An 18,805-nucleotide genomic window follows, 5' to 3' on the forward strand; every position below is an offset into this window, starting at 1 on the left:
AACAATTGTGGGGTGTATGTGTGAAAGGATGGAGGAGAGCTGCACTGTAAAGGGGCCACAAACACCCTGGGCTCAAGGGCCCATAAAACCCCGCAACAAGCCTGCTTGCGAAGGTCATTAGGTTAGGGCAGTGGCATCAGCCCTGATGGTTGCAAAGCATGGACACACCATAAGATGAGAAGAGGCAGCGATTCCGAAGATAAAATTGCATATTAAAGGTAAAGGTAAAGGTAAAGGGACCCCTGACCATTAGGTCCAGTCGTGACCGACTCTGGGGTTGTGGCGCTCATCTCGCTCTATAGGCCGAGGGAGCCGGCGTACAGCTTCCGGGTCATGTGGCCAGCATGACTAAGCCGCTTCTGGCGAACCAGAGCAGCGCACGGAAACGCCGTTTACCTTCCCGCCGCAGCGGTACCTATTTATCTACTTGCACTTTGATGTGCTTTTGAACTGCTAGGTTGTCAGGAGCAGGGACCAAGCAACGGGAGCTCACCCCATCACAGGGATTCGAACTGCCAACCTTCTGATCGGCAAGTCCTAGGCTCTGTGGTTTAACCCACAGCGCCACCCGCATCCCTTTAAAATTGCATATTAATGAAGCTTAATTAACTTTGCTAGGTTCCCCCAGGTTCCCCCACAAAGGAATGAGATCCTCTGTATTCCACATATGACCCAGAACATTTGTTTGAAAAAGAGGCAAGTGGGGAAACTAATGTGTTTCTTCCAGCTTATGGACCTATGAGCAAAAACTCATTTTTAGATTCTCCTGTGTTGCATTTGAACTGGTGGGAGTTCAACTGATTGCTCCTTTGTATCACAATATGATCTGCATATCTCAGTGGACACTCTTCTTCCACTCAATTTACTGACAGTTCTCCACTGAACAAATAACAAAATCTGAAGCACAGTAAAGAACATACTGCAATATGTCGGAGTTTCGTGAGCTATTGCTAACAAAGGTTTGGTAAACCGAGTTTAAGTTTGTGTCCATACAGCCCTCAGAAAGTCAAAAGCAGTAAATGCTAAAATCAATTTCTAGGCATGGCATTATTAACGATTACATCCTATAATAGTAGTCTTATAAGCACAAACCTTGAACCTATACATGCCCTTCCATCCCACAACTGTAGATTTCGTTTGACCTGAAGGCCACTGAATCCTGAACTTAAGCATCTTGTAGAAAAGCATTAAAACATATCTGTTATATCTGGCTTTGGGCAGCTGAGACTAAAGAGGTAAAGCTGTGGTGTATTTTTTGTATACAATGTATACGAAGAACAGATTTAATTCCAATTTAATATGTATTTCCTTTAAGATCGTATGTTTAAAAGCACATGTAATATTGCAGCTAAAGAAGCCTCTTTGCTTCCCGTGTACAAAATTAGTAGATCCACCTCCAAATCATAGCTATAGTTAAAATCAAAACTATGCTTTCTTTTTATTTGTGCTTCCAGAATGAGAAATTAAAACAACATGCGAACACCGAGTGCACTGCATGCATCCCATTTTACATGGAAAGAGACTAACGGAACCTGTATGTTTTGTGCCCTTTTTGGCCAGGTTTCTTAAATCCATTTTACCCACTAATTATAAAAACCCTGGAGAAGTTGGCATTGCACCCACGAATGAAGGTGAAAGACGCAGCGCTAGCATATTTACCGCAGCCAGCTCAGATGCAGAACAATCATGCAGAACACCCATCCTCTTAGCAGACAAACCTTCTGACAAACCCAATACAGTACTAGCTACCTGTTTTAGACAGTTTGCCGGTACTCCTGTTGCTTGATGAGCTGTCTCCTCTCGTCAGAACAGTTATTCCACCAAAACTTGCTGTCTTTGTTATGGCTGGCTTCAAATTGCGATTGGAGCTGTCCGAGTCTGTGCTGCTCCAGGGCCTCTGGTGGTCTGCCCATTTTAGCTCATTATCAGTACTGCTTTGCCGGCTGCCAGATGTCTTCCCCGTACTATCCCTGTTACCCCTACCATGCAAAAGTGGGGAGGGGAGAGACAAAAACAAATGTATCAGGCCAGAATCCATTTTTGCTCAAGCTGCTGCAAATCTGAAAGAGATCTGAGGTTGGTACACACATGAGAATACACACGAGCAAAAAAGTCAGGATATTTATTGAGTGATTGGTGGGCTGCTGCAAAGGGCCGTTGGGCTGCGTTCAGCTGAGGGATAACAAGATGTGCAGGAGGAAAAGTAGGTCGAAATTTTATCTTTGCCTTTGCTGTTGTGCATGCTTCAGCAAGAAGCCCAACAAATTTCTTTGCCGAGTTTGAAATGCAAGAGCAAATCTGAGGACGCAAAACCATTTATGCTGAAAGAACAGCAGGATGAGATGCAGCCAGATGTTTTGAACTACAACTCCCAGTCAACATAGCCAGTGATTTGGGAGATGGGAGTTGTGGTCTCTTTGCACAATTTAGAAGCCTATAGAATTAACACCGTGTTCTGCATTTCAGAATGCCATGTTAACAGCTAACAACACAACCATGCAATCAGAGAGGCTGGCCTCTTTTTACTTTACACTTCCCTGTAGTTTGACACTTCTCCCACGAAACCTACTTTCACTTCGGTTTCAATTAATTCAAGTTCCACATACAGTCAAAAGCACTTGCAAAAAATAATACACATAGCAGTGATAGTCCACCTCTGTACCTGAGTGCTACATGTCACTAATAGATACCCCTAAAACCTTCCTTCCACCCTCATCTTTGTTGTCAAAAACTGCCATTCTGAGGGCCAAACGAGTTGAACCATTAAATGTGTGAATGCATTTAATGTGCTTTGTTGTTGTTTTTTAAAAATAGTAACTGGTAGGGGGAGGTAATGTGGAATATTGGGTGGGGAAGGGTATTTAAGGTGCAGTAATTCAAATAAAATGTTTCCCCTGAAGCTCCTATTTGCCCCACTTTGGTGGGAAACACAGCTTTGAGTGGAAGAATATTGCATGTGAGGTCAATGTTAAATGCCCTTTCTTGTCTGCTGCAGTCCTGCTAGGACCCTCAGTACAGACATATTAAATGTATTATGTACTTCAATGTTTGTCCTGGGCCAACTTGGAATTTTTCAAATATATCTTCTTTCAACTCCTTTCAGGATATTTCACCACACACTTGTACTGAGCCCTTCATTGGCTCTCTCTTCTTCTATAGCCCATCAACTAGATTCTTGCTGTAATCTTAAACCTCTTAATTCTGCTTTGCTATAATTATCCTTTCTTATTAAACTTTGAGTTGCCCTTTGCTCTTACCCTCTTCAGTAACCTGCCTATTTATCCACTCCTCACATAATTGCCTCGCTGCCGCCTTCAGGCCTCATGTGCTCCGTACAACTTCTACGAACATTCCCTTCGTCTATTCATATTTCCTAGCGTGACACTTCTGACAATGCTCCTGGAACTCAAGCATCTATTAGTACTTCTCTGAGCTCCTTAATATAGAAGTTGTTTTCTTGAATCGTTTGTGAAGAAATCAGCAAAATATGCTCATTGAATGCAAACGGTGACTAAGTATATGGTATTCTACCCAATACCAAACCCTCCACAAAATAGGGAGTGTGCCATTTCTCAAATTGTTACCCGGAACTTCACACTTACACGTTAGAAAACAAAACTACACCCTTACCTTCTAATAGGCATATCCAGTAAACATTACAGTTCACCACATGTAGCTGAGGCTTACATTTCTATACAGTGTTTGCTGTTTTTCAATTTGAGGCACAGAGAAGGAGACTGAATATCATACGCACCAAGTACATTCAACTCACTCAGCTTAAAATAGGACCCTTTACCTCTAAAACATAATAATTAAAACTATTTTCTTCTTAAGGGTCTCATATTTGTTGCTGCCACATGCTAGCAGCAGAAGGTGCATCTCAAATCAGAGGAGAGCAGATTTTTCTTTTTTTTAAAACCAGCATTGCAACGAAATTGCCTTTTAAATACTCAGGGAAGCCTGGCTATAATTTTCCTTTTGTTAAGCACACAAACCAAGATCCAGAGATCCATCCCACGTACAGGAGGTTCCAGTGTACACAAAGAGCTCCTGTACACATTAAGGCTGGACGATATATCATCCAAAACTGGTTTGAAGTCCATACTGTGATACCGGTTTCATAATTGTTTACCTGGCAATATATTGTGAATCATTATGTCTGTGTGTGCTATGCAAAAATCACAATGTGGGAAAAACCATGAAGCCACCCAGTGCTTCTTCATAGCTCCATCTTTATTTCAGACATTGTGATATATCAGTATATCGTGATGTTTAGCTGGCGATATATCATGATGTTAAAAACCAACCCCACCACTACTGCAGACTGTTGTATGCATCTCAGTGTTCCAGCAGATGTGAGCATTGAAGAGCAAACCCACTGCTTCCATGAGCTACCTGTGTAGAAAGTGCTTTCTAAATACAGTGGTACCTTGGTTTAAGAACAGCTCAGTTTATGAACAACTTGGATTAAGAACGCTGCAAACCTGGAAGTAGGTGTTTTGGTTTGCCTTGGAAGCAGAACATTTTCCGCTTCCTGTTGAGTGTGTTCCATTTGTAAATTGAGTCCCCTGCTGCTATGGGAAACCACGCCTTGGTTTAAGAACGCTTTGGATTAAGAATGGACTTCCAGAAGAGATTAAGTTCGTAAACCAAGGTACTACTATATTAAAAATACTAAAAATAAATATAAACAAATAAAAACAGGGGTAGAAGGGGGTGCAGATATGAAATCAGCACAAATCCTGGCCTGTTTCTCTGATTTCACTGACATATTTAGAGATTTCAATAACAGATGCTGAAATTTCATGTCACCATGGTGAAATGACTCCCTAGTTACTTATAAAACTAAAGACTTCTCTTCCCTTTGCCCTACCATGATCCCTAAAATCAACTGACAGTCTCAACTACAACTGGGTATACTATCTATGGTCCATGGGGTCATGAAGAGTCAGACACGACTAAACGACTAAACAACAACAATTAGATCCATATATATATATATATATATATATATATATATATATATATATTCTCAACTGTGTAACTCTGTCCCTTTGGAGACTAATTTAAGACTCAATCTTGAGACGCTTCTGAAAGCTTTGCAGGGGTGTGGTGTGGAGGATCAATTTGGGATCTTCTGAAGATTATCTGAATATTTTCAATGGTTTCATTCAGGTTTTGTTAATCCCACAGCCCACTCCAAGGTCAAAGCTAAACATTTAAACAATGCAAAATTACAAATATATCTTTAATTATCTGCATTGTGCATACCTGAAGAGCTGCCTTTTCTTAAGGGTTTCATTGCATATGCTATCCTCCAAGAGCCTGATGAAGATGAAAAGGAAGGAAACACATTTAAAAACAGGGCATTTTGAAAACTTGGATTTAACTTGATGCTTCAGCTGTTATAGCCATATTTTTTTTATCATGCTCCTTATTTTTTAAATAAGACTGCAGTAAAAGGCACAACAGCTTTAGTGCAGGAGCCACAAGGATGATTTTGGACTCTCTTCTTTGATATTGATTTGTGCACACTGAATGGCAGTCCCTTTTCTATAAATTATTTTTGCATTGGTTGCAACATGTTTGCTATAAAAATATATATATTTATGGTAGTGCATCACTCCGTAATGTGACACTAGAGTAGGCTCTGATAACATTAAGACACTCATTATTTTCCAGTAATGTAATTGCAGCCAGAATAATTCCATTTTCCACAAGTCAAGAGCATTTATATCTCTGAGAAAGACAGCATGAGCTCTCCTCTGAAACTCAAAATATTCACATACTGTATGTTGTTCTAAGGTGAAATGGCCACCACTGGTGGCAGATTTTACCTGTCATTAAGGGTGGGAGAGATCCAGATCAAACCCTTGAGGCTGTCCATTTGTGAAGTTCCCATTTATTCCAGTGACGTTTCCTTGCACTGGAGACCTTACTAGTGAATTCTTCCTCACATTAATTAGTGGAATGAGAAAAGAGCTATTTGGATTTTCTAATTCAGTCACTATGATGTCTTGCGACAGCCTTGGATATTCGGTAAAAACTAGTTACATTTCCCCAGTGTGTGTGTGTGCATGCATTTGTTTGTTTTTAATCACTAATATAATATGTAACACACCTAAGAAATTAGTGACTTAAGTGCATCCCATCAGTTAAATGATATATCATCTTAATACCCCTTTGCTTATATTTAAACTGAAAACCTCTGCCAAATGCTATGTATTCCTCTGCTCTAATGTTTGCGTATACTCCAGGCAGAGGCAAACTTGGCCCTCCAGATGTTTTGGGACTACAACTCCCATCATCCTTAGCTAACAGGACCAGCGGTCAGGGATGATGGGAACTGTAGTCTCAAAACATCTGGAGGGCCGAGTTTACCTATGCCTGATATACTCCATGCTAGCTACTTTCAGTTGGGACAAATTAACTGATCCCTCAGCCAAAGTAGCATTAGAATACAAATTGAGGCTATTAAAACATACTGACTTGGGGCCAGATTTCGCCTCCCATGAATAGAAGGAATCTGTGGAAGGCTCCTGATCTATTGGAGGAATCCCACTGAGAGAAAAGGGTGAAGAAGTAATTTTCATTTGTCCCCCCCCCCATGAAGATCCTATGACCACCCCCTAATCTCTTCCAGGAGGCAGCACAGAAGGCTGCAGGAGAAAGGCTTTTAATACCAGTGGGATCATTCTGAGCTGAACTCCACAACCGTTGCTTGAGACCCAGGTCATAGGAGGAATGCCTCTCCCATTACTTGCCAACACATGCCTTAAATTCTGCTGATAATTTCATCTATAACCACAGCAAATTCCATGGCGACTTGTAGAATGGCCTTTTTGGGTTATGGAACTCCCTTCCATTAGAGATACATTTGTTGACATCTTTTTGACGGCTCTTAAAGGCATATCTGTTTCATCTGGCTTTGGGGGACGTAAGAGTTAGTTGGACAGTTCCCCTTTATTGTGACTTTGGTGTTGCTGCTATTTTGTGGCTGACCTGTGAATTAGATCATTTTGTGGCTTACGCTGTTTTTTCACTGCAATATTTGAGAACTCAAGTTGAAGGCCTGTCTAAAATATGCCAAATAAGTAAATAACCCAAAATATATACAATGCATATGCACATTTTTACCTGTTATCCAGAAAAATGTTTTCTTGGGAGCAAACTGACTGGAAGACAAAACAAATAAACAAATAAAAAAGCATTTTGGTTGGTAAACAAGGTAACCTTCACATCCGAGTTTTCCAGGTTGAAACTAGAATTACTTTCCATATTCATGCATCATGGATACAATGAATGCTCAAACAATTGTTAAGAAGGAATTCATAACAGGTTGTTTTTGTGGGTGTAACCATATATCAATATTTCTTATCTCAGATGAGTTCAGAGGAGTACAGGTTTCAGATATTTTTTGAGAAGAATAGGAGGTGTTTAAGCAACAATCCCAAAACAAATATGTTTAGAAGTGCTTAAAACCTGCTGAAATCAGAGGAACAGGTATGTTGCAACTAATTTATCCGTTTCAGTGGGGCATAAGAACAGCTAACTTCTTGACTGGAGCCAAGAAGTCAATGAGAGACAAATGGAAGGAAAATATGCTGAGCTAATAAAACACAGAGTGAGTGAAGCTGAAGCAGGTAGAATAGTTTTTAATCCTGCATGGTTCAATTATAAGAAACAAATTTAAGAAAGCTAATGGTACTTTAACGTGTCCTGGATGGAAAATAATTTGACAAGAAATAAATTCCATTGCCAAGAATCTATCATTTTAATGTTGTTTGAATCCATGAATTATTCTCATTGCCTTTGACTCTGCATTTCCCATTTGTTTTTTGTTCATAACGAGCACAATGGATGTTTTCAGAAAGAAAGAAAAAACCCTCAGCCAAACTTGCAGTGAAAAAGAAGTGAAAATGAATAAGAGACAGAGAGCGAGAGAAGCAAGGAATAGATCAGGTCCATTGCTTCCACAACTATGAAACTGCAGATGATTCAAATTACATCATAAGCCACATCAAATTCTAGTGCTATGAAAGTCCAGCTACTGTGTACATTTTCATTTTCATTTTTTTTTACAGGATGTTCAGAAAGGGGCTTCCGAAAACTGTAGTGATAAATCACAGACATCCATGTTCATTTCTAGTTTTTCCTCATGAAATACATATGGCTGAAGCATTTTGCATAAACTCAGCTGCTGCTTGGCTGAGGCCAAGGAGGCTGTGGCAATTTACAGTAACATTTCATTTACAAGCTGTAATAGTGATGATGATCCCAACTTCCAATGTAATAATACAGGGTCTCTCATGGAGTATATGAGCCTGACTCATTAAAACTTTCGTTTGCTGTTCAGTGTTGATCGCACAAATTTCACACAAGAAAACAAGGCTGTAAGGACACATAGTTTACAGCATGGAGAGAATAACAAATATGTTCATGTGGGGGAAAACCCCAATATTTTCCCCATTTTGCTGCTTTACTTATCTTAAGCTGCCCATTTCATTTAATTAACTAATTTGCATTTCCTAAGATGAAACAAAAACATGCAATATAGTTCTCCACCTTTGATGGCATTCATTTTCAGAGAGGCCATAGTTTTGTTGTCAGTTGTGTAAATGTATTAGCGTGTTGTCTGTGTTTCTGCACTACATGCTGGATGTAAAAATCGGCTCAGAAATCTGTGTCAGAGAAGACTAGAAGAGTTCAGATGTGCATATGAGGTCAAGTTTGCGGAGGGAACATAGCTTATGAAAATTGCTGTTGTTCATGTCAGGAATAAGGGTAAACAGCACTAAATTAGTTATTGAAAAGTGTAAGATGACTGTTACCTCTTCAGTATCTTGAAGGGTATCGGTGTGATCAGCATTACAGTCTTATGGATAAACTCTCAATAATAGCTCCGTTCATCTTCCATGCTGCAGAAGCTGGCACGAGGCCATGCCATCTCCTGGAATATGCATTTATCAGTGCTGATGTGGGTCTCCGTGGCACAAAAGACAGACACAGTTTATTACATTACCCTTGCTGTTGTTGTCTTTAAGAAAGAAAGCGCTGACAAGCTTTAGGGGAAGCAAGTTAGCTATTATCATGTTGAGTTTCACTTGGCTCTTTTATATGCAATGCTCCATTTGCTTAATGCTTGTGCTATCATAGCATAGCAATTGCTAACACTACCTTTAAATGTTTCACTTGCCCGCCAATCGCAAATTTAAATGAATGCAGGACAAAAAACCTCAGTATGCAAATGCATAAATGCATTTGCTTCAAGTCCCGCTGAACTATCTCTACATGCTGAAAACGTCCTACAATCTCCCGTGAGAAGTCTTTTCTTCTGACACTAATTTCCCATTTCCCTCCCAATCCAGTGTTAATATTTCTGGAAGATGTGTAAGCTATTTTATCTGTAATCAAGTGCTTCGTTAACATAACCTTGTGAAACTATTTGAATGGCTTAAGAAGAGCTTGGGCGGGGCCGGCACAGACAATAACCAGGGGCTATGTAGAAAGCAGTGTGGATAAAGAACTCAGTTTGGAGCTGGGGTTCAGGTGGCCTTCAACTGTAGCTTAAGTAAGCAATTCCCTGTTCAGTTAGTCATTCTCTCCCCCTTTCCCTAATATCATTACCACTGTATGAAGGAGAGGATAGGGGGAAGCCTGTTCCTCCATGTCCCAGTTACTATCCTTTGGACCACAGGACCCAATGCGCTGCAGCCTGAACAACTGTGGCAGGAAACCTGCTATACTTGAACAGGTGCCCTATGGGACTTAGAACCCTGATCTTGTAGGATCCTACCTTACATTGGGAGTCTATCTGTTACTACCCACCACAGAAGGTCAGTCCCCAATACTTTGGCAATGGGGGCATGGGTGATGGTGGCATGTTGGCCCCCTGCGACTTGTGCAGTAGTAGCCACATGGGGGGAAACAACAGAAAAGTGCTTATATGTATCGTAAAATCAAGATTCTGAACTTGCAGCTATCACAAATCTAGAGATAATGATTTTAAAAAATTATTACCTGGATCCAGACTTAGCTGGATCCCACCAAAATCAATGAATCAAGTTGGCCATGGCTTAAACACCATTGATTTCAGTGAGACTGAAGCACAACCTTCTAATATGTTTATTATGGTATATAGTGTGTGTATGCGTTTGTCTATCTATCTATCTATATCTATCTATCTATCATCTATCTATCTATCTATCTATCTATCTATCATCTATCTATCTATCTATCTATCTATCTATCTATCTATCTATCTATCATCTATCTATCTATCTATCCAGCTGAATGAAACTGGGACAAGGTGGATTGCCAGAATGGTATGGACATCTCTGCTCCAAACTCACAAATAAGTAGCCTGCCCCTCCTCCCCCTTTGCTTGTTCTTGTTTTCCCTTTGTGCATGGTCTCTCTCTCTTTCTGACTTGAGCCTTCCTTCTTCTGGAGACCACATTCACTCATATTACTTAACTGAACTGTGTTTTAAAGCGTTCATGTGACTGCTACATTACTCTGCTCAAGGTATGTATTTATTCACAAAAAATCCTAAACAACATCAAATTCATTACATGTTCGATTAAACAAAATAAATAGATAATTTCATGGAGGATTGGTTTGTCAATGGGTGCTGCATGAGAAGTATGGTGGGCACTCTATGATAAAATGTAGCATCCTTCTGAAAGAAGGCCGTGTCTGGATGCTGCCCTCAAATGTGACTATTGATTAACAAAACCAAGACGGGCCAGTACATCGAGATTCTTATGGAAACAATGGGAATAGATCTTATTAATGTTGCCTTCTAATAGTGCTGTGATGATGTGCCATGGCTGTAAATTTAAGTAATAATAGCAGAGTAGTAAAGGCTTTCCTTAAGAGGTATTGAGGCATTACAGTTTTTTAAAATAAATTTACACATTCCGTGATAGGACACTCATGAGAAACGTGTGCACACACATTTAATAACAGAGGGTTTTGTGTCACACAATCTCTGCTGAAAAACCAGACTGCTACTCTTGCCTATTTCCCTCCTTGCAAAAGAGTGTCCTTTGTATGTTTCTTCTGCAGTTCTTCTATCACCCACCCCTGTATCTTCTGTTTAGCAACCCAAGCCTCTCTGTTTACACAGCTGCCAATCTGTTCAATTTTCTCCTGACAACATCTGCTTGTAGTGATGCCAAAGCAGATATTTGAGGCGTATCAGAAGGGTGGGGACAGCATAAATTAAACACAATTTATAATTAAAAAAACAAGGGAAGTTGCTACGGTGGTGTTATTCATGTTCATAATTTATTCATTGCAAATTTCCAATTAAAATGAAATGAAAAAGCTGCTGTGTGTAATTTCTGCTCTGCTGTCCTTAATCGAGATATCTCACTGCCAGTTTCAGGGTCTATATTGGCAAATGTAATATAAATACAGGACAGGACTTTTCTTTCAGCTGGAACTCGCTGGAACTCAGTTCCAGCACAAGGGAGTTGTTCTTGGTGATCTACCGCACCTCTTTTTCTAGGAGAATAGCACGGATACAGGGTCGTATATATTTAGCAAACATGGGCACTTTAGCACAAGCTATCTAATGGTTATTGATTCCTTTCATCATCCCCGTGGTAAGTTGGAGCTGGAACAAGAGCTGTATATTTGCATCCATGAAGTGTGAACTTTTGCAACTGGTATAACCAGATTCCCTGGAGATGTCCCAGATTGCAGGCACTCCCCCTCTCAACGCCACACCTAGACCAGATTTTGTTCTTGGTGGGGCTTTTTTTTAAAGGGGGTTTAGAAAAGTTATTGTTGTGGGTTAAAACATTCAGACGTGGGCAGCTACAGTTGTGAACCTCATCTCTGCAATTATACCACAGGTTGTAGAAGTTTGCTTTGGAGAATACCTAATGGATGCAGTAATTATTGTTTAAAATCTAGAAAGTCGAGAAGTCCAAATAGATACTATCCTATGTGGAAGGACCTATTAAAATATCTACTCTGTACTCCACAGCAAAACAGATTTCATATAGAACTGGAGGGAGGGGAACTGACCCACAAACAGGTTCCTGAAATGAGTGGAAGTTGTCCCATGCTTAAGCACCAAACAAAGAGTTTCTTCTCCAAAGCAGGAGGAATGGCAGTAGAACGACAGCACGTAGATGACTTGGGAAGGGCGTGAATGTCATGTGGTCATATACAGCTGCACATTTTACAGAGTCAGTCCATTAGTTCAAATAGCCCAATATTGTTTTCTCTCCAGCACTTGCTGCTTCTGGGTTGTATTGAAGTACACCGTATTTTTCGCTCTATAAGACGCATTCTTCCCCTCCTAAAAAGTAAGGGGAAATGTGTGTGCGTCTTATGGAGAGAATGCAGGCGGGAGGCTCTGCTCAGCGCTCCCTTTAAAGAGCCCTGTGGAGCATGGGAAAAGCCCCCAAGAGCCGCACACACGCTCCGCACGCTCTTTAAAGGGAGCGCAGCCTTCCTCCCGCTGCCTGGAAGAGGCTTCGTGAGGCTATCCCATAAACCAGGACAGCAAGAGGGATCACTGCGCAGCGATCCCTCTTGCTGTCCTGGCTTCTGGCTTAGCCATGTGCAGCCTCTTCTGGGCAGGGGAAGCCTTCATCTCGCTGCCCGGGAGAGGCTGTGCACGGCTATCCCATAAGCCAGGACAGCAAGAGGCTATCGCATAAGCCAGATCCCTCTTGCTGTTCTGGCTTCTGGGATTCAGAATATTTTTTTCTTGTTTTCCTCCTCCAAAAACTAGGTGCATCTTATGGTCTGGTGCGTCTTATAGAGCGAAAAATACGGTAAGTCATTGCATGAATGGAATAACCTCTGCTTGCGCAATGGATTTTCCCTCCCCTCTACTTCCCTTGCATCCCCCCCAACTTCAGATCTGCTCTGGTTCCCCTCACCCTAACCACCCAGAGCAGGTAAATGGAAATTCTGTTGTGCAAGCGGAAGCCATTCTGCTCTTGCAAATTCTTAGTTTGGTTCACTTCTGAACATTTATCTGGAAATGTGGACTGGACTTTGGACTGTTTACATGCAGAGCATGTGCTCCACCACTGAGTTTCCAAAATATGACTTGCTGGTACACTTGAGATAGGTATTGGAGAACACAGATATCTGATAGCGCGCCTTAACAGCATTGTGATCTCCTTTTTTATACTTTGTTAGTCTTCAGTTTTATGTTCCCGTTAATGAAGGACGGAGGCAGCTACCCCCTCCCTCAGATGATGTATGAAAAATGCTACTTCTCAGGCAGTGAAATTTGATTGGACTTCCATATCCCTTTCCTCACTGCCTCTGCTGCATACAGCATGAGAAGAGGTGACGCACCAGCTGAAAACAGTAGTAACAGTAGCATAATTAATCTAATTTGCTCAACTGCATATTTGATTTGCATAATATACAATGCCCTGTTTTGGGAGATTCAGAAATGGCAGCCCTAGTTATAAGATTTAATTCACCTCTAATTTGAATAGCATAACATCATGTGATCATTCATTACATTGGAGGGGGCAATTTTGATTTGTAAACATGTTTCTAATGTAGCATATTAGATTCAAATCAGCATGGCAGCCCAACTTTCACAAAAGGAAAGGGAATGCCATAGCTACAATATACTTTATTAAATACCTTTTCTAAACCTACTACAATATTCATTTATCCCTCACAGAAGGGTTGTAAAGAATTATTGCTTTGACAATACTTTTATATTGAATTTTTACAAAGGTGTAATTGGTTACCGTAGCTATACGATTGGGTTGCCTAAGATTAAAATGTTTGTGCTCTTACCTGGTAGGCTGAAAAAATGTTTTTGCTTTAGTTTATATCTAAATGAATAAATATTTGTACAATGATGGTGGGATTGGCTTACTTTACTGCACACTTTGAACAAAACCCCTCCAAAAGCTATCCTGATAGTTATTGATGTGTTGTTGAAATGGGATTAGTTTGATTTCATAATCAACTGAATGTATAAGAGACTGGAGGAGAAGTATCTGCAATGCTAATCTTGAAAAATATCTAGTCACAATTTCATCATTTTCATACAGGCTAAAATAGACCAAGCTGCTCTCTTGATTCTACTGAATGGAAAATCCCAAATGCCTATTAAATGCCTAGTATTATCTTCTACTCTCAATCATAGTAACTGAAAAACTCAGTGCCTGTCTCTCATTTAAAAATTGAAAACTGGACTAAGGCATCAACTCAGCAGTTCAAATTGGATTCAATAAATAGCGCAAAAAACAATCAGAATAAATCTGGACCAAAAAATAATTCAATGAAGTTTTAGGATAAACGCGGGCCAAAATTTCCCAACTAGGAAAACACATTGCAGCAAAAATATAACTGCAAGAAACAGATTTAATTCGGGTTTTAACTTTTCTGATGCACGATCTGTGACCTTTTAGCATGTACTATCATTTGAAAGCACATAGGTACAAAAGAAAAGGACCTTTATAAGAAGTAGTGCATGGGCATCAGAATGTTTAAGGCAAAAAGTATTTAGTTATCAACACCATGCTCTAAGCAACTGAGTTGGGCAGAAGTCTGGAGAAAAGTAGACTGGAGAGGGTGATTTTGAGAAGACAAATGGGAAGAAAGAGTTAAGCAGCCTTCCACTCAGCTCAGCTTTCCTCTGCTCAAAAACAAACTTCTTATGCTTTTCATTTTCATTAAAATAATGAACATTTGGGAGACTTTAAGTTTTCACCTGAGTAACAACTAGCTTGGGTCTCAAGCTGAAATTATATGACACAACCAAACTCTTAAGTACATAGGAGGCAGCCTCATACCAGAACCAAACTATTTGTCTATCTAGCCTAGTATTTCAAACTATAGGCTTGGGGGTGAGGGCTTGGGCGGGGCATCAAATGATTGCCTTGCGTCCCCATGTGATGACAAAGCAGTGGGCCCATGGCCCATCGGTTCCATGTTGAAGTACGCTTCTGGCCCACTTGGCATGAGAAGTTGGACCACCCTGATCTAGACCTATTTCAATCCGGGTTCATGTCTGGTTTGCGGACTGAAATACCTTTGGTTGCTTGGTACAGAATCTACACTGGGAACCAGAGAGGTAGGACATTTCTCTTTTGCTCCTGCTGAATATATTAGTGGCATTCAGTACCATTGGCCATGGCATCCTTCTGAACTATCTGACAGAGATGGGTTTGAAGGTTACTACTTTGCAGTGGTTCCAGTTCTTCCCCAGGGGTTGGTTCCAGAAGATGGTGATGGAGTTTTTCCGTTCAGTACCTTGGTCACTGTTGTACTAGATGGTGTCAGCCAGGGACTGATTCTGTCCCTCACCGAGAATGGTAGTCTGAAAGTCTGGACTGCATTTTCACTGAAATATGAATGATATACAGCCCCCTTTCTCTTTTTCATCTAATATCAATGAAGCTGTAGAGGTTCTGAACTGGTACCTGAAGGAGGCAGTGGGTTGGATGGGAGCTAAAAAAATATAAAACTGCAGTTCAATCCAGACAAGACGTATCTGCTCCTGATCAGGAAGAAGACTCTGGAAGAGGGTTTTAGCCTTTTATGGATGGGGTTTGACTTGCCATGAAAAATTAGGTTCACAGCTTAGGAACACTTATGGAGGTTCAGGGGGCAGGTGTTCCTGGGGTGCCTATGCTGAGCTTTGGCTGCAGTGTGAGTTGCACTCATTCCTGAGGATTCAGACTTGTTTACATTAAAGCGTGCCTTAGTTGCATCAAGGTTGGATTACTGCAATGGGGATGGGTGGCTGTCCTTCTGAAAAGTCTTTTGATCCATTGTAGGCTAATATTCAACAGGAACTTAGCCTTAGAAACTAGATTCAGCCCAACACCAGCTCTCAAAATATTTCTGAAGCCACCCTTCCACCAAAACTACCCTTCCTATTTTTGTTAAATGCTTGTTCATTTGAGATTACTTTTTGGACTGAGCTTTCAGCATCCACAAACGATGGCATGATCTTCAAGGGTGGATACAGATATACCTAAAAATAGGAGCTCATCGCGGGGACTTTTTCTGCTGGGACAATTCATGCTGCAATTAAAAACATATCGGCTTCTGCTTGAGATATTTCTCCCGTTTTTAGATAGTCTGTTTTGCTTTCTTTCTTTCTTTTTAGTTTAAGTACAACTTATGCATTCATTAAATTAAAAGTTCATAAAGCATTTTCATTTTCTTTAAGTTGCAAAACTGTTCAAAGGGTGGGCAGAGGATCATGAAACCAAAGATCTCAGCCAATGAGCATAGGAGAGTTGGCCTTTGCTTCCAACTTATAGAACTGCTGCCTCAATGTCAGCCCTAGAAAGGAACAGTCATATCTGGCAGAAACATGGTAAGTGAAGTACCTCGTGGCATTTATCCTAATACTGTTGTAAGATGATGGATTTATATATTCCCCCAAAATGGCTGCTAGATCACACGTTTACTATTCCACACTCCCATTTGAATAGTTCTAACAACTTTTTTAAAAAACACTCCTGGATCAATGAAACAAGATGGTGGACGAAAGTGCCTATTTAAATCCATGTTCTGCATCTGGGTGTTACAGAATGACTCCTATGCACTGAGATTTAAAAATTAAAGGAAACCAAGTTCAGCACGCCTGCCCTATTGGAGCTAATCTTATCTAATAACTCTTCTATCATTTCAGTTTCTGTCCTCTTAAAAAAAAAAAAAGAGCAAAAAATAAATAAATCCATAATCAAACTTTTCCCCCTCTCGCTCAATTCACATCCCTCCACTGTCTCCTGCCACAAAGTGCAATCTTGCCACAGTGTCAGAGTGGGAGGCTACTGGCTGACTACTGATAAAGATATGGCACTAAAGAGGCAATTAAAACAACTACTCACATCTTGTGCAAATATTCTCTCCCTCACCCTCTGATACTCCTCTTCTCTCTCTTCAATTGATTTACTTCGTCTGTCATCTCTAAATGGATGAATTCTGTTTTGCTGAGCATAAAAAAAAACCAGGAGGATTATATAAGTTGAGCTGCTAAAAACTGCAGTTAAGTAACTGTCAGCCGAGAATAATAAATGTTCACTTAAACAAATGAGGCACGAGAATGATTGTGTTGTCTCATTCCTAAAGTGGCATGCGACTCACGGTTTTATGCTATGTACCTTACAGCATCAATCTAGATGCTACTGGAATGTTTCTGCTTTGCATTGGCTTGATGGGTTCTTCTCTTTGATCATATGAAGTTGCCTTATACTCAGCCACGCTGTTGGTCCATCTAGATCAGTCCTATCTGCTCTATCAGACAACACTCCAAGGTCTTTGGCACGCCTTGATTTACTGCACTGCTTTTATTTTTCATAGTTAGCTACACTGGGAACATGTGTGTACTAAAGGTGTACTGGATAATAATTTAAATTAGTGTTCCCCAACCTTGGGTCTCCAGCTGTTCTTGGACTACAACACTCATCATCCCTAGCTAGCAAGACCAGTGGTCAGGGATGATGGGAACTGTAGTCTGAAAACAGTTGGAAAATACTGGTTTAAATGATGTTTTAGCCCCCTCTTGCTTTCTGAGACCTTGTCAGCTGGAATTGCCAGGTATTGAACCCAGGAACTTCTGTTTGCAAAGTATGCATTCTACCACTGAGCTCTTTTGTATAAGAAGAGATGAGGTAGCATGATTGATTTGGAAATCAATCCGCAATCTAGAGTAGAGGTGTGTTGGCGTCTTCCCCTCAGGATGCTCCCAGCTAGTGAGGGGGGAAAGCACATTTGTCAAACTTCCCTTGTTAATTTATTGAAGCAGCAGCAGCAGCTATCAAATCAAGTGAAGGAAAAGAACGTGGAAAGGCGAGTGATATCAAAGGCTGAAAAAGCCTCACAGATGAGGAGAAATGATTCTGAGAATATTGTGCACAAGAGTTCTAATCATTTCTGTAGTAATCCTTAGGCTGTTACCGTCAACTGGAGAGGAAATGCAGACTTTCATTGCAGTGAAGTCCAGAAAGCAATAAAACATGTTAAGGTGCTTAATGGGGAAGATATTGCCCTGTACAAAGCTTCATATCTGCTGTTAGCCCGTAGCTGCAATTCTCTCGCCTTCCTCCTTTAACTGCGCTGTATCTTCCCTCCACTCCTTTACCTTCCTTGCTTGCAATCTGTGCTCCCTAAACCCTTCTTCTCCATTTCTGAAAACCAGCTGTGTTACCATGTGCAGCAACAAACTGCAGAAGAAAAATGGGAAAGGAAACAGCATCTTTTGTAGGAGGCGGAAAGATGCTCTCTGGTGTCAAGCGGCTGGATTTACCCAAAATAAACGAGAACATACACATTAGCTTACCTTCACGAATTTTCCTTTAAAAACTCCTTCAGAATCAAAAACCCTTTTCAATTCTTCCTTTTTTAAAATGTTCTTTTGAATTAAAACCTTCACTTCCATCACAGGTTTATTTCCGCCCCCCAAAGGCTGTTAAACTACCTAGCATTCATATATTCATATATTAGCATGTTTCATAAGGCTACCTTTAGTGGTGCAGGAGGACACAACAAGCAGCACACAGAAGGGGAGATTTCTGCCACATACATGCAAAAACAAGCAAACAGGTTCCATTTATGATAAGGGGGGTGGTCCTGAATTTTTCAATCATTTGTTTGTTTGCTATTTCATGACATTTATACACTGATTTTGGGGGGGAGACCTCAAAGTGGTTTACAAAGAGACCCCTCCCCCCCGCAAGTGAAAAATCATGTATTGATGGTTGCAAAGTCAATCTGGTCTCGTCGTACCATTTTACCCGTTGATGGCTGTTATTAGTCCGTATTAATCTCTAACCAGCTTGGCATGACTC

At 40.6% G+C, this 18,805-nt stretch overlaps 1 protein-coding gene across 24 annotated transcripts in view; it reads right to left on the reverse strand.

Moving 5' to 3' along the window:
* The window catches only part of ARPP21 (cAMP regulated phosphoprotein 21), a 235,816-nt gene that overhangs the window by 67,716 nt on the left and 149,295 nt on the right, over positions 1-18,805 (reverse strand). For 17 of the 24 annotated variants that reach the window (XM_083577765.1, XM_083577766.1, XM_083577767.1 and 14 more), the window contains 4 exons: positions 16,847-16,948; positions 7,138-7,175; positions 5,272-5,325; positions 1,747-1,979 (listed from right to left, as the gene is read on the reverse strand). In XM_083577765.1, the coding sequence (XP_083433891.1) occupies positions 1,747-1,979; positions 5,272-5,325; positions 7,138-7,175; positions 16,847-16,948 (427 nt within the window). The remainder of the gene's footprint in view (positions 1-1,746; positions 1,980-5,271; positions 5,326-7,137; positions 7,176-16,846; positions 16,949-18,805) is intronic. The other 7 variants (XM_083577757.1, XM_083577756.1, XM_083577758.1 and 4 more) reach the window with 3 other exon arrangements.

This window comes from Podarcis filfolensis, assembly GCF_964270895.1.
Source record: "Podarcis filfolensis genome assembly, chromosome: 12".
Taxonomy (NCBI): Eukaryota; Metazoa; Chordata; class Lepidosauria; order Squamata; family Lacertidae; genus Podarcis; species Podarcis filfolensis.